We start from the raw sequence: 14,499 nt of genomic DNA on the forward strand, positions 1-14,499 counted from the left end.
TGGTCCACTGGAAGGCGTGTCTATGTGGTGGGCGTGGCTTCCCCGCTGGCGTCCCCTTCCCGGTGCTACCCGGAGACCACGCCTTCCCTCCCCAAATCCAGCATCCTACGCCACTCTCGAGGGATCCACCCAGCTTTATTATATTTGGCGGCCCTGGCCAGGCAGAGACCAGTCCCACCTATTAACTAGGCACTAATGCATGCGGGCTGGGATGGGAATTGAAGGGCAAAACACTCCTTCCTTCCCAGCCCAGGGTCACTGGCAGGTGTTGTAGATCTGGACCTGAAAATTGATGTCGTGGAGTACGCTGCGCATCCTGGCCTCCAGCCCATCCAACTGGGCCGCTTTGCCCTCCAGGGCCCGCTCATTCTCCTCGTAGGTGCCCTCCAGCTCTAAAGAGGGGGAAGGTCTCAGAGGAAGGATTCCCCACTCCCACCTCCGCACAGCCCTCATCCACCCACTTCTGCATCACCTTGCAACCGCTGCAGTTTGTCCTGGGCAGTCTGCAACAGGCTCCGAGCTTCGTTTCGCAGTTGTTCTGCCCGCTTTTGGGCATCCAGCACACCCTGGACCTTGCGTTCTGCGAGGGCCTTCACTGTCTGGTACTGGTCACTAAGTGGGCCCTGCAACAGCTAGAGATCGAGGGCATGGTCAGTGTGGAGTCCTGGCTTTTACCTCCATTCCCTCTGGCGGGTTCTGCCTGAACCTACCTGTTGGGCCTCTCGGGCACGTCCCTGGGCACTGTTTGCTGTTTCTTCAGCACTAGAAGCTGCCAGGCTATTCCCTGCCCGTTTCAACTTCAGGGCCTCCAGGAGACGTTCCAGTTGTTGGGCCCGCTCACCCGCAGAGCTCAGTGACTGCTCTAAACCTGCCATCTTTTGCTCTACCTGCCATGGTTGAGGGCCACAATGAAACAAGTTCTGAGGCATGTCCCTAACCTTGCCCCACTGATATCCCAAAGATTCCACACCTGCTTCAGAGTCTGCTCTGTGTTCTGTGTGTCAACTATTGCCCCCTGGATGGCTCCTTGAGCAATACCCTGTGCCCTTTGGGCCTCCTCCAGGGCTGCTTGTACTGCCTCTGCCTTCTGTTTTTCACCTTCAGCCCGGCTCCTGAGGGAAAGAAAGGGAATCAGGACCTGCAAATGTCAGGATCCGGTATCAAGGGTGAGGGCCAGGGCTGGGGTTCAGACCGTGCCCGCTTTGCATCTTGGAGTAACTTCTCGGCCCGATGCACATCGCCCATAGTACGCGCCAGGATCGCATCCACATCCGCCAGGTTCTGAACCCGCTCTGCAATCTCGCTTGCCAGACGCTGGATCTGCTCAGGCGATGCTGGGATGGACAGTTCTAGCACTCGGGTGGCTACCATCTCAATACTATCAGGATCAGCCCCCTCCTCTACGGGGACAGAGGCAAGAGCTTAAGGACACAGATTATCCAACACAGGCAAGGGAGACACAATCTAAGGTTAGAGACATAGGGACCACACATGGAGATGGATTTGCTAGTAGACAAAGGATGCAAACACGGGACTACATGGATCTATGACTTGGGGGAATGGCTTATGGAAAAGATCTCAGGAGCAAGATATCAGGATAACATAGACCCAGGTCTATGGTCCTGGTCCTGGTCCAACATTATCCCAAGAAGACAGACACAAAACCAGGGAAACCACCACATGGCCTGGGTCCCACGGGAGGCTCACGGCTGAGGAAGTCCTTCACATTCTGGATAAGCTCCCGTAATTCCTGGTTGGCCTGTTCCACCTGTCCCCTGGAAGCATTAGCCTTGTCCAAAGCTTCTTGGGCCCGCTGCTGTGCCTCTCCTGCCAGCCGCCGGGTCTCAGCCACCTGATTGAGGATGCCGCCACCTCCGGCCAATGCCCGCTCCAGCTCTGCCTGGGTGTGCCGGGCTCGACCCAAGGCTAGGTCTGCCATAGCTGCAGCTCCCGTGCAGCCATGCCCCCCACAGTGAGGCTGCCCATCCTCATCACGACAACCAGCACCCCCACAAGGGCTTGTAGCACAAGGAGCATCTCCAGGGGACCCACAAACCTGTTAGGTAGAGAACAAATCAGAATCCTGTGCAATAAGCAGTCATACCCATGTGTCCCACCTCACCACTGAAACCCATTTAGGCCTTACAAGTTCGTTTATGCCTGACAGGCTCAGGGTTTGGGCACGGGCAGAGAGCTCCTCCAGTGCTTGTTGGTTGGCCATGTTCTTTCTGTTGAAGGTCTCCCTCTGGGCATTCATCAGTGCCTCTGTCCGGCGTCGGGTGCTTGCCGAATGGCTCACAGGGCTGGGCACAGCGAGGGCTGATGCATTGGCCCGATGTTCAGCCTCTGCAGACAGTCTGTGGGCCTGGCGGATGCTGTCAAAGGCACCTACGTCGTAGAGAGGTAGACAATCATTAAGATCAACCAACCCTGAACCACCAGCTTAGGTTAGATGGCAAATCACCCAGTAAATTTTTTGTTCATTTGGTTTTGGGCTACACCCGATGGTGCTCAAGGGTTACTCCTGGCTCTGTTCTCAAGGATCACTCTCAACAGGCTCAGGAGAACATAGTGGGGCATGCTGTGGATTGAACCCAGGTAGGCCACGTGCCAAAGCAAGTACCCTTCCTGCCGTGCTATCATTCTGGCTCCTCACCCAGGACATTTGAATGCTTAAGCAGGTCCAGGTGCTGATCAAGCTGACGCAGAGTGAGATTAAGTGCGAGCCCGTCTCGTTCTAAACTGCTGAGTATATGGTTGGCATTGAAGTTCTCATCCTGTACGTCTGTCAGTGCTGCTTCCAACTGGGTCAGCTGCTCTGTGGCCTCCCCAATTTCACGCCTGTGCAGTGGGAGTGGGAGAGACATTTAGCTTCTCCCTTCGTCTGTTCGTCCGTCTGCCCCATCCCACGTTGGAGGCCCAGACCCATTCGCACCGAAGGTCCTCTGTTGCCTTCACGAGCTGTGAAGTGGCGGCCACTGAGGTGTTTCGGGCACTCACAATCCCTTGTACGGTGCCCAGCTTCTCCTGCAGTTTCCAGAAGTGACTCTCAAACGCACCCAGCACACCAGTCTGCTGTAGCTCTTTCGCCTTTTGCTCCAGGTGCCGTGTCCGGGCAGCTAAGTCCTGCACTATGCGATCCCAGTCCCCAAAACATGTATGGCAGGGGTAGCAGGCAGGAAACACTCCCGAGAAGCCACGGGCACACTGATCACAGCGCACACCGGATACGCCCGGGCGGCAGCTGCAGTGGCCTGTGACGCGGTGACACTGAGGTTTGTCTATTCCACGGAGGTCACAATCGCAAGCTGTGGAATTGGTGAGACTGCAGGGTTAGAGTTTTTAGGGGGATCCTGAGAAATCCCTGACCCCTCTAGTCCCTCCAGTTTCCTTACCACGACACTGCAGACCAGGGTCTCCCCAGTGGAGCTCCTGGCACTCCGAACAGGTTCTTCCTCCAAAGCCAGCATGGCAGTGGCACTGCCCAGTAAACTACAGTGTAAACAGAGCCAAGGGCAGAGCCTCACTTAAAGGTCTTAGGTCAGAGGCCTTAGGTCAGAGGCAGACAGTTAGATTGAAGATCCATGTGAGTGTCCCATACCTCATTGCAGGTAGGACCTCTGGCTCGGCTTGGGTGGCAGGCACAGGGCTGGCAGCCATGGCCACTGGTGAGATTCCAGAAATTGGGAGCACAGCGGTCACAGCTAAGGCCCTGGACATTGGGAAGGCATGGGCACTGCCCACTGCTCCGGTCGCAGTAGCACCTCTCAGTAGATGAACAATGCTGGGGGTCTGTGCCCAACTGGTTGCAGGCACATCCTGTGACAAGGCAAGATGAAGACAGTAATCAAGAGGCGCCAGAGCAACCGAACCCCACCTGCCAGTCCCTCCTTTAGATCCACACTCACGGTGACAGTTCTTTTGGGCCGCCTGCCCATGGAAGCCAGGCTTGCAGTAGGCACAGTGCGGCCCCTCTGTATTGTGTAAGCAGTGCAGGCACTGCCCCGTGTGAGAGTCACAGGCTCCAGGGTCCGTGGGGTCGATGTTGCCACTGCACTCACATGGTTGGCATCGGCCGCCTGGCCTCGATGGGTCCCCGAAGTATCCAGGAGCACAGACCTCGCACCGTTGCCCTTATCATAGTTAGGGAAGGCGTAAGGGTTCGATCCAGCCACTTCACCCCTACCCCAAGCCTGTATGTACCTCCCTCCCTCACCTGTGTAGCCTGCCTTGCAGTGGCACACCATCTGCTGGGAGTGTCCATCACGGTGGCAAGAAGTAGCAAAGTGCCGCTGGCTCCCAGGGCCTTCAGGACAGGGACAAGGGCGGCACTGACCCCCATATGGCAGTCTCGGGTCCCCATGGAAACCGGCAATGCACCTTCAAGGACAGGCAAGAAGAGACGAATGAGTACTTCGCAATTAGCCTGCCCATTCACCAACCCACTCAGAGCCATTTCAGGCACCCCAGCTTACCTTTCACAGCGCTCACCCCCTGTGTGATCCCGACAGCCCAGGCAGGCGCCCGTGTGAGGGTCACACTCATCAGCGTGACCATTACACACACAGGGCCGGCAGCTGGGGAAGCCCCACTGGCCATGCTGGCAGCGGTCACAGCGAAGCCCAAAGGCGCCGGTTCGGCAGGGGCATTGTCCACTGGTCCCTTCGCACAGGCCACTGAGAGCCCCCTCAGGGCTGCACTGGCAGGCTGGAGGCAAGGCAAAAGAAGACTAAGCCAAGGCAAGATGCTAGGGGACAGCTAGGCTAAGGGGATCCTGGGTGAGGACAGCAAGGGGACATCAAGGAATAGACGACAACCTCAAGTGATCTCAGGCTGAGTGTCTGGGGACCAGTGAAGAGTTTGAGGAAGAGAGAAGCAGAACCAGAGCAAGGAGGGACACCAGCATAAGGGAGAAAGGAAAACAATCAGGGGAGAAGGGCCAGAGAGACAGCACAGCGGTAGAGCATTTGTCTTGCATGTGACAGACCTGGGTTCGATCCCCGGCATCCCATAGGGTCCCCCGAGCATGCCAGGAATGATTTCTGAGTGCAGAGCCAGGAGTAACCCCTGAGTGCAGTTGGGTGTGGCCCAAAAACCAAAACCAAACAAAACAAAATTTAGGGGAGAGAGGGAAGTCAGTACCTTGACAGCCTGCAGGCCCAAAACCATAGTAGCCAGGGGCACAGAGGTCGCAGCGTCGTCCAACTACTCCAGGCTTGCACAGGCACTGACCGCCATGGGGGTTGCACTCGGAGCTCAGTGATCCTTGGGGGTCACACTGGCAGGCTGTCGGGGAAGGAGGGAAAGGTCAAGACAGATCCTCACACCTCTGCCCTAGCACATCGTGTCATCCACACACTTACGTAGAGCACCATTGTAGAGCAGAGCAGAAAGGCTGATGAGGAGTGGGGCACAGGCCTCAGAGGGGGGGATCTTGCGGAGCGTCAAACCCTCCTCATGGCAGCGATAGCGGTCATAGGTAGTGCGACGCTCAAGGGCAGCAGCATCACCCGCACTGAACATTTCTAGCACCAGGACCCGGGGAAGCAGCACCAACTAAAATAATGAGCGAGAGGGTCAGGAAGATCGTTCAAATGGCCAAAGCACAGGCTTTGTACACTGACGGTTGTGACTCAGTCCTGGGTACCACAGGGTCTAGCCCTTGAGCATTGTCAGGTATGGATCTATCCCCACAATAGAAGGAGTTGGACAAAAGGATAACAGGTAGGATTCTTTTATTGGGGGGGAGAGGGGCTTGGGTCACATCTAGCAGCACTCAGGGGTTACTCCTGGCTCTACACTCAGAAATCGCTCCTGGCAGGCTCAAGGACCATAGGGGATGCCGGGATTCGAACCGCTATCCTTCTGCATGCAAGGCAAATGCCCTACCTCCATGCTATCTCTCTGGTCCCAGCAGGTATGATTCTTGCCTTGCACACAGCCCACTGGGGTTCAATTCCCCAGCATCCCACATGGTCTCTCATGAGCACTAGAGCCAGGAGTAAGTTTTGAACTTAGGGGCCAGAGGGATAGCATGGAGGAAAGGCATTTGCCTTGCATGCAGAAGGTCAGTGGTTCAAATCCTGGCATCCCATATGGTCCCCTGAGCCTGCCAAGAGCGATTTCTGAATATAGAGCCAGGAGGTACCCCAGAGCACTGCAGGGTGTGACCCAAAAACAAAAAACAAAAAAGTTTTGAGCTTAGCCAGGTTTGTGTATGTATGTGTGTGTGTGTGTGTGTGTGTGTGTGTGTGTGTGTGTGTGTGTGTGTGTGTGTGTGTGTGTAAAGAAAGAGAGAGAGAGAGAAATGAACAAATGAAGTTCAGAGCTAGGATCATATTAGCACTGACAGAAAACTTAGCTTGGAGATTGGAGAAAGGTGCCTGTCTTGCATGCAACCAATCAAGGCTCAATCTCCAAAATTCCATCTTGTTCCCCAAAACCCACCAGTAGTGATTAGGAATAAGCCCCAACACTGCCATTTGTGGCCCAAAAAACCAAGCAGAGCACTTAACTTGGAACCATCCTGAGCCTTCTTGTCACAGACCTATCCAGCCACTATTACAGGTCTCACCCCACAAGCCCTGCCATTTTAGTTGATGTGGGGTGAGAGTACTTCTCACCGAGTCTATTAGCAAGCTGGGTCCAGAGTAAGGGGCTTCAGACTGGGTACTTCCTCCTGTCCTCAAGAGCTTCAAAAGTATTTTGTAGGAGATGCCAGGCTCAAGGCAGACAGGCCTGGAAAGCACTGTGTACCTGAGAAAGACAAGTACATTACTTGGTTACTGGGGGTTGCTATTCCCATCATCCTGGACTTCCTTCATTAAACAACAAACAAACCATTAGTCAAGAAGCAAACTAAAGGGGCCCAGGGTGATAGTACAGCATGTAGGGCATTTGCCTTGCACACAACCAACCCAGAGTCAATCCTCAGCACCCAACATGGTTTCCTCAAGCCTGCCACAAGTGATTCCAGAGTGCAGAATCAGAAGCAACCCCTAAGCATCAGCAGGTGTGACCCCAGAAATAAATAAATACATACATAAATAAGAGAGACTAAGAGGGCTGGAGTGATAATACAGTGGGTAAGATGCTTGCCTTGCACACAGCCAACTCAAGATCTAGACCCAATGCCACATATAATGATTCCCTAAACCCCACCAGGTGCAATCCCTGAGCACAGAGCTAGGAATAGCACCACAAGGTGTGGCCCCCAAACAAACACACCAAAAAGACTAAGACTGGGCTGGATCAAGGAGACATGACCTGCTTTTTTCCTTTCTCTTCGAACTCGATCTTTCACATCAGCCTGCAAGCCCTAAGACTGGGACTCTTTTATCCTGCTGACAAAAGCTTCTCTCTATCCCTCAAGTCTCCCACAAACTACTACCTTATCTTTGCTTGCCTGCTCAACTGATTGCTAAAATTTGACTCCCTCGCCTCCCAGTCTAGTGGCGCTTCTGCCTCAGTATGCCATGAAGACAGCCTGTGCCAAGTTCACCAATGACCTTCATGTAGTCATGCCTAGTGGCTAATTCTCTATTCTTATCTGCCCTGCCTTTAGCTGTCTATAAAGAGATAAGTGTGTCTTCCTTTCTGAGTCACTCTCCTCTTCTGGGATCCTAACATCCCAGATTTTCTCCATCTTTCAGCTCCTCTTATCTACTGGCCTCTAACACTAGAGTATTCCAAAAACTTTTTTTCTGGTTCTTTTTTGCTTCTTGTCATTTTTTCCGGAACAACTCTCACACTCCAATGCCAGGAATCAAACACATGGCTTCACACAGATAAGCATGTACTCTACCACTGGCCTACATCCCAATCCCAGACCCACCCTTTTTGCTTGTTTGTTTGGTTTGGTTTGGTTTTTGGGCCAGACCCCGTGGTACTCAGGGATTACTCCTGGCTTTTTGCTCAGAAATAGCTCCTGGTAGGGTTGGGGTACCATATTGGATGATGGGGATCAAACCTGGGTCTAGGGGCCAGCGAGGTGGCACTAGAGGTAAGGTATCTGCCTTGTAAGCGCTAGCCAAGGAAGGACCCAGGTTCAATCTCCCAGCGTCCCATATGGTCCCCCCAAGCCAGGGGCGATTTCTGAGCGCTTAGCCAAGAGTAACCCCTTAGCATCAAACGGGTGTGGCCCAAAAAAAAAAAAAAAAAAACCTGGGTCTGACCCGAGTCAGTAGCATGCAAGGCAAACACGCCCTACCACCATGCTATTACTCCAGCCCCTAGACCCACCCTTTTAACGACAAATTCCAAGATTCGTATCTTCAACTTAAACATTCCGAATAATTCCAGGCCCCAAAATCTGACTACTCACTGACATTTGACTGCACATATTGGGGGGAAATACCCAGCAGTGCTCAGGGCTTAATCCTGGCTCCACTCAGAGGATCACTCTGGCAGAGCTTGGAAGACCATATGCAATGCTGGAATAGAACTTGAACTGGCTGCATGCAAAGCAAGTACCCTACCCACTGTACTGGCCTCCCATTTCCTCCACATTTAAGCATCCCAATACTGTTCCTTCCTACATCTCCATATCAGTAAAAAAAAAAACCCAGACTAAGGGCCAGGGGTCTGATTCATCAGTAGAGCACTTTGTCATGCATGTCTGATGCCGTGGGTTTGATCCTGACGCTGCCAAAAACAAACAAACAAACAGAGCCATATTGACCTATATGCTTAAGTAAAGACTTTTGAGTTAACTTCCATTTCTCTCCCTTTCCTACATGTCTAAACCATCAACCTTGCCCTTAGAGCCTTCTAGAACCTTACTTACATCCTGTTCTTTTTACCTCTCGTGTTACACCTTTGTCCAACCAACCATCATTCAGCAAACTCAATAGCTTCTAGAAGCCACAGCTACCACCTGACCTCTTAGTCTATTCTGCACTCATTAACTAGAGAGATCTTTGTAAAGCACATTTTATGCTGGCAAAACGGCTCAAATGGGCATAGCAGTCTAGTTATGCTATTCTCTCTGCCTCAGTGCACATATTTGAATAGTTACAAGATCATAAAAAAAATTTAAAAGTGAAGTGGAAAAAAAAATAAGGATACATGAAGCAAACCCTCCCTCAAATGTAATTAAACATTTAAGAGACTGACCACATCCCTTCTCAGAGTGCTCTGATGCCTTTCCCTGTGGGCATTTCCTAGTGATGAAAGATGGTTTCCTGTCTCAAAATTCTGGAACAATTCCTGCCATTGCCCCCTGGAATTTAGACCCCTGAGAGAGCCTCAAGCTTTGTTCTCTCTACTTCCTTCCTCCAGTGCCAGGCACAAGAGCAAACAATACTCAGGAGGAGGCTCTGAAGGAAGGAGAAATGAGCAATGCCGTCCTCTAGTGCCCTGCAGGGAACTCAGGCTAGCCATGAACAATGCCCATTCTGTGTGTGGAATCATTAGTGCCTTCACCTGGTGTCTGCCTGCAGGGTCCCTGAGATGTGGTCATCGTTGGGGAGCACATGCCCACATGGGCTCTGGGCAGATACTGGCCCTGGGTGCTGCACGGTCACTTTTATCTCTGCCCACTGCTCAGGGACCTGAGGGAATGGATGAGTTAATAGGGGAGAAGCTCCCACATCCAGGAGTTCAGTTCTGAGTTAAGTGTCATGGGACTGACCTGGGGCTCCAGGCGCAGCATCAGATCATACTCTATGGCTTTTGGCACAGACATCACCTGGAACTCCAGTGTCTGTCCTTCTCGAAGTCTCACCAAGCCCTGGCCCGTCCAGGATGGAGTCACCCCAGGGGTCACTAAGCGCTCCACTACATCGGCCACCTGGAAGGTGATGTCACTGCAGGTGGAAACTCAAACAAGGCATAGTGTACCCCGAAACCCCAGCCATACAGAAGCCCTTCCCAGGCAGGAACCCCACATCCTTATCAGGGCCGTAGCCATAGCCCTGACCCTCCAGACACAGTCTCATCAAAGTTCTGCCCTCCAACAATGCCCCCTCTACCTGCCCTCGGGTGTCCTCAGCTTCCCAAATCAGGTGGTCCAGGAAGGGCCTGAAGTAACCCGGTTGCACCTGCTCACAGCGTCGCCCCACCATGTGTGGGCGGCAGCGACACTGACCTGTAGCCTCATTGCACCTGGGTGACACATAGTGACTCATCAAACACCCCTTCTCCTGCCCAGGACCCCCCCAAAACCCCTTCCAGGCTCCATTGGACAGCACTCACTGGGGATCCAAGGCGCCACCCACATCACAGTCACATGGACGACAGCCCATCTGGTCATGGCTCAGGCCCCAGTGGCCGGGCTAGAGGAAAGGAAGTTGCAAGGGACCAAAAATAACCCTATTTCCCCCCACAGTAGGGATCCTAAGTGTGATCTTAGCCTCAACCCACTGTGAAAACATGGCATGGGCACTGGCTCCCACTCTCAGCCACCCAGCTCTGCAGCCTCTTAAGTACCTTCACCTACTTGGATATGCACCCCACTTCTCTATGCCTGTGCTCTGGGAAGTGCCAGACCCCACAACCCTGATGCCCCCTGTTATACCAGGCAGAGATTGCAGCCACGTCCAGTCACTAGTCGTTTGCAGAAACAGGTTCCACTGTTGGGGTCACAGGGGGTATGCCCAGGCACTGTGCCCCTTGGGTCACATTGACACTCTGCAGGTAAGGAGATCCATCAGCACTTTGGAGAGCTGTGCCAAGGCTCATGTTTCAGTTGGGTTGAGAATGAGAGGTCAAGGGTTAAGGTCAGCACACAATTAAGAGTGGGGAAACTTACGCTGGCAACCTCTCGGGTCATTGGCACTGAGCCCAAAGAAGCCATCACGACATTGCTGGCAACGAGAACCCACCACGTTCTCCTTGCAGCGACACTGGCCTGCGACCATCCCCAGTCTAGGATCATCATGGGAATCGCAGCGACCACCATCTTGGGAACCCACAGGATCACAATCACAGGCTAAAAACAAAAAAAGAGGGCTAGGGTCACTTTTTTCCAATCATCTCCCAAGCCACCACCCCATTTTCCACCCCAAGTCCCCACAACACAGACAGTAGTGCAACCCTCAGCTCCTACCCTACGCTCAGTCTTCCCCTGCCCATGCCCAGTCCCAGCTCACAGCGGCAGATGGCAGGGTCACGTAGATCCTTGTTTGGGTCACGGTAGAAGAAGGGCCGGCAGAGCTCACAGTGGCGTCCAGCTGTATTGTGCTGACACGCATCACACACACCTCCACTCACATTCCCAGATGCAAGGTATATGGCCATGTCAAAGTGACAGCTGTGGGAGTGCCCATGGCACTTGCACTCTTGGCAGACAAGAAGAAAGGGCAAGGTAAATCATTTAAGGGACCACATCCTAAAATAAGGAACAAAGGAATCCCCCAATGCCATCTCAGAACCCTGCCACAGCCCAGAATTTTTGGGTGGGGCTCCAGGACTTCAGGCTTTGGCATCATATGGGGGTTTTTCCCTCAGAAAAGATTGGAGAGCAGAGAAAAGGGCGTCTCCGGAAGCATCTGGGCTTGGACAGACACTCTCTGCACATAGATGTCCAGACATAAGATTTAAGAAGCCTGCCCAAGCATTTGGAACTTTTACCCAGAAGTTCTGGAATTCCAGGGCCTAGGATCACACTCACTCTTGCAAGCATGGCTGTGGCCATCCTCAGCTGGACGCCAGGGCAGGTCATGATAGAAATCCTGGCACTGCTCACAGTTGAGGCCTCGAGTGTTATGTTTGCAGACACAAGCACCATGAACCTAGAAGGGTGGGAAGACTCATTCATGGTCAGCACCGCCAGGCTATGTCTGATTCCAGTTTCATTCTTGTCAACTGAAGCTCTCACCATGCCTTCAGCATGAGCTGGTGCCCCAGGGGCCGGTGCGCATTGGGAGGCATGTCCGTAGCAGAAGCAGTTACCCCGAACCACTAGCTCATAGAGGGCATAGTAATACTTCTCTCGAATCTCCCTGCGGGGGTCCAGCAAGTTGTCCCCCAGCGTGTGCAGCCGTGTCAGGTTCACTCGAAGATTGGTGATCTTCAGCAGATCTGCGGAGGGGGGTGGGTGGGTTGGGACAGGGTTGGGGGCCAGGGGACCCCACCAGGCCTTTGCTGCCTCATTCCCACCCAGTTGAGTTTCTTCCTTTGCTGCCTCATTCCCACCCAGTTGAGTTTCTTCCTTTGCTGCCTCATTCCCACCCAGCTGCCAGGGTCATTTTGGGAGACCTCCTCTCTACTGCTTTCGGAGCTAAACTGGACTTGGCACCTGCCCTAAGAAGCACCCAAAATAGCTGCCCAGGCCCCAAATAGTCACCAGCCGGATGCTGTGACTGAGCCAGGCTCACAGTATGGAATACTCACTTTGGATCTGCGGGCTATAGGGGTCTGAAATAGGGATGGCAGGGTCCAGTACCCGGTAGATGACCTAAAATGGTTGGAGTCCAATGACACACTGGGGCCATAGGCCCAACCCCACCAGCATTTCCCCCCACCACGCACTATTCATAGTCCAACCGCCAGCCCCAGCACTTACCTCGCCTTCAGTGGATGGCTCGATCTCTGAGTAACGAGACTCACAGACTACGTCATCCCAGTGCCTTGGCGGGGCCAGTGGGACCCCTGGGAAGTCAGATCCACAGTCATAGGAGAAATAACGGTAGGCATGCCAGGTGCGGCCAAAGTCTGCCGAACGCTCTACCAGCAAGGCAGCTGGCCTAAAGGTCTGGATGAGGGGTGGTTCATTAGCAGGCCCCAGAACCCAGCTCTAGCCCAAGGCCCACCAAATACCCTGCCCAGCTTGGGAACACCCTCAAGCAGCTTGCAGGTGAGGGTGACCGCTTGCCAAGCAAAGACCAGGGAAGGCAGCCACCCCAGGCAGGAGGCTTAGGGAACCTGAGACCCAGGAAAGTGGCTTCTTCTTCTTCCTGGGGCTCAGAAGCACCCTTGGATTGGGCAGCATCTACATAGGCTTATGAAGTGTGGGCCATAAAGGGGACACCCGTGACACTGACATGTGAGTTTGGGAAGGTGGATATAGGAGTTGGGGTTCTGTTCAGGGGCAGCAGGGAGCCAGGCAGGGTAAATCAAGCAAAGCCCCCGGACATGCAGGCACCTTGAAGGTCATAATAAGGTGTGTGAAATGGAACTCAGCCTCCAAGTCCAGCTGGATGGTGACCGCAGGGACACCTGGGGCAGGAGGCAGAAGTCAGAGACACAAGGCTACTATGGGCAGCCCTGTTCAACCCAAGCTGCTGTAGCCTTACCATTCTCTGATTGCCACCAGGCCTTCCTCCGCTGTGGTGCAAAGCTGGTGACCACGTTTTGGATGCGATGGCTCTCTGTGTTCTCTCGAGGGGAGAAGGGGTACCGGGAGTCACACAGGAAACATTTCTTCTCGTCCTGGGTTGAGGCAGGGTCAGTGCCCTTCCCCAGCTGACCCTGCCCCCCTCCACCAACACCAGCCACAACCACACACCTGCAGGTGACTGACAATGCAGTAGGGCTCCGGGCCTCGCAAGCCACAGGTGGACGAGGCGGTCAGTCTGTCAGCACGGCCAACTAGCAGGTCCCCAGTAGCTGGATAGCAGCTTCCCCGAGAACAGCCTGGCATATCAGGGCTCTGGGCCTGAGCCAGGGCGGTGGTGGCCAGCACTAAGAACAGTGGGTCAGCTAGTTCTCCTCTGCTCCCACCCAGGCAGCCCCCCCCCAGGACCCCACCATCACACCCCACAATCTCCAGGCCTCCCCCAGACCCCTCACCACTCAGCAGCAGGCCCAGTCGAAGTTCCCAGGGTGCAGGCTGAGCCCGTCGTTCCCTCCTTCTCTCCCCTGAGGCCCGCTCCATCCCGAAAAGGGGGGGAACTCCCGAGGAGAAGGGATGAGGAGGGGATGGGAAGCTGGGGTCCCGGGGAGACCTGTCTCCTGACTCTGGGCCCAGTGCTGATCTTCCCCGTGTGGATCCCCAGCTGATCCCCCACCCAGCCCTCTCTCTATCTCTCCCTTCTCGAAGCCTGTTTGGTGTCCCCACTAGCTGGGAGTCCTGAGACTTTGAGCAAAGTTGGAAGCTTGGTAGCAAGGAAAGCCAGGGTGGATTATGAACGGGAACGTGGCACTCTGTCCTGGTGCCTGCGCCTTTCCAGAAACCAAGACAGCAGGTTGGTCCACCTGACATCTTTTTTTTATGTCCCCCTAGGGCCAGGTATGGGTGGAAGTTAGGAAAAGGTGTGGGTTGGGGACTTCAAGCTAACAAGGTTTTGTTTTTTTTTTTTTGGAGGGGAGGAGAATGGAATGAGCAAAGGTGATGTTCAGAGCTGGAAGAGCATGTGGACTTAATGTGGGTTCAGGGTTCAGAGTCTGGGGTGTTCAGCTTGGTGTCCATCAGCTGGGCTGAGCCACCAGAGGGGCATCACAGAGTTTCAGTTCCCCATTCTGAGATGTCAGCTGCGGTAGGGCCTGAGGGACAAGCCAAGGGGTAGGAGCAGAGATGGGGAGGGGCCATCCATAGGCTGAAGCCTCGAGGATCTCTGT

The 14,499-nt window shown here is 53.9% G+C and overlaps 1 protein-coding gene across 1 annotated transcript; it reads right to left on the reverse strand.

Moving 5' to 3' along the window:
* Positions 1-118: 118 nt before the first annotated feature.
* Positions 119-13,997, reverse strand: LAMB2 (laminin subunit beta 2). The gene is made up of 32 exons (XM_049777294.1): positions 13,732-13,997; positions 13,448-13,623; positions 13,236-13,371; positions 13,085-13,158; positions 12,506-12,694; positions 12,334-12,397; positions 11,819-12,021; positions 11,612-11,732; positions 11,091-11,279; positions 10,751-10,930; positions 10,517-10,629; positions 10,195-10,274; positions 9,972-10,104; positions 9,632-9,790; positions 9,424-9,551; positions 6,624-6,756; positions 5,364-5,556; positions 5,143-5,286; positions 4,476-4,707; positions 4,217-4,380; positions 3,909-4,133; positions 3,602-3,819; positions 3,396-3,492; positions 2,936-3,308; positions 2,657-2,841; positions 2,147-2,388; positions 1,708-2,056; positions 1,193-1,400; positions 971-1,112; positions 711-887; positions 473-632; positions 119-392 (listed from the first exon to the last, which is right to left on the reverse strand). Exons 1-32 carry the CDS (start codon positions 13,814-13,816, stop codon positions 256-258), a joined length of 5,409 nt encoding a protein of 1,802 aa, XP_049633251.1. The 5' UTR covers positions 13,817-13,997; the 3' UTR covers positions 119-255.
* Between the last annotated feature and the right edge of the window lie 502 nt (positions 13,998-14,499).

Source organism: Suncus etruscus, chromosome 7 (assembly GCF_024139225.1).
Source record: "Suncus etruscus isolate mSunEtr1 chromosome 7, mSunEtr1.pri.cur, whole genome shotgun sequence".
In the NCBI taxonomy this organism is placed as follows: domain Eukaryota; kingdom Metazoa; phylum Chordata; class Mammalia; order Eulipotyphla; family Soricidae; genus Suncus; species Suncus etruscus.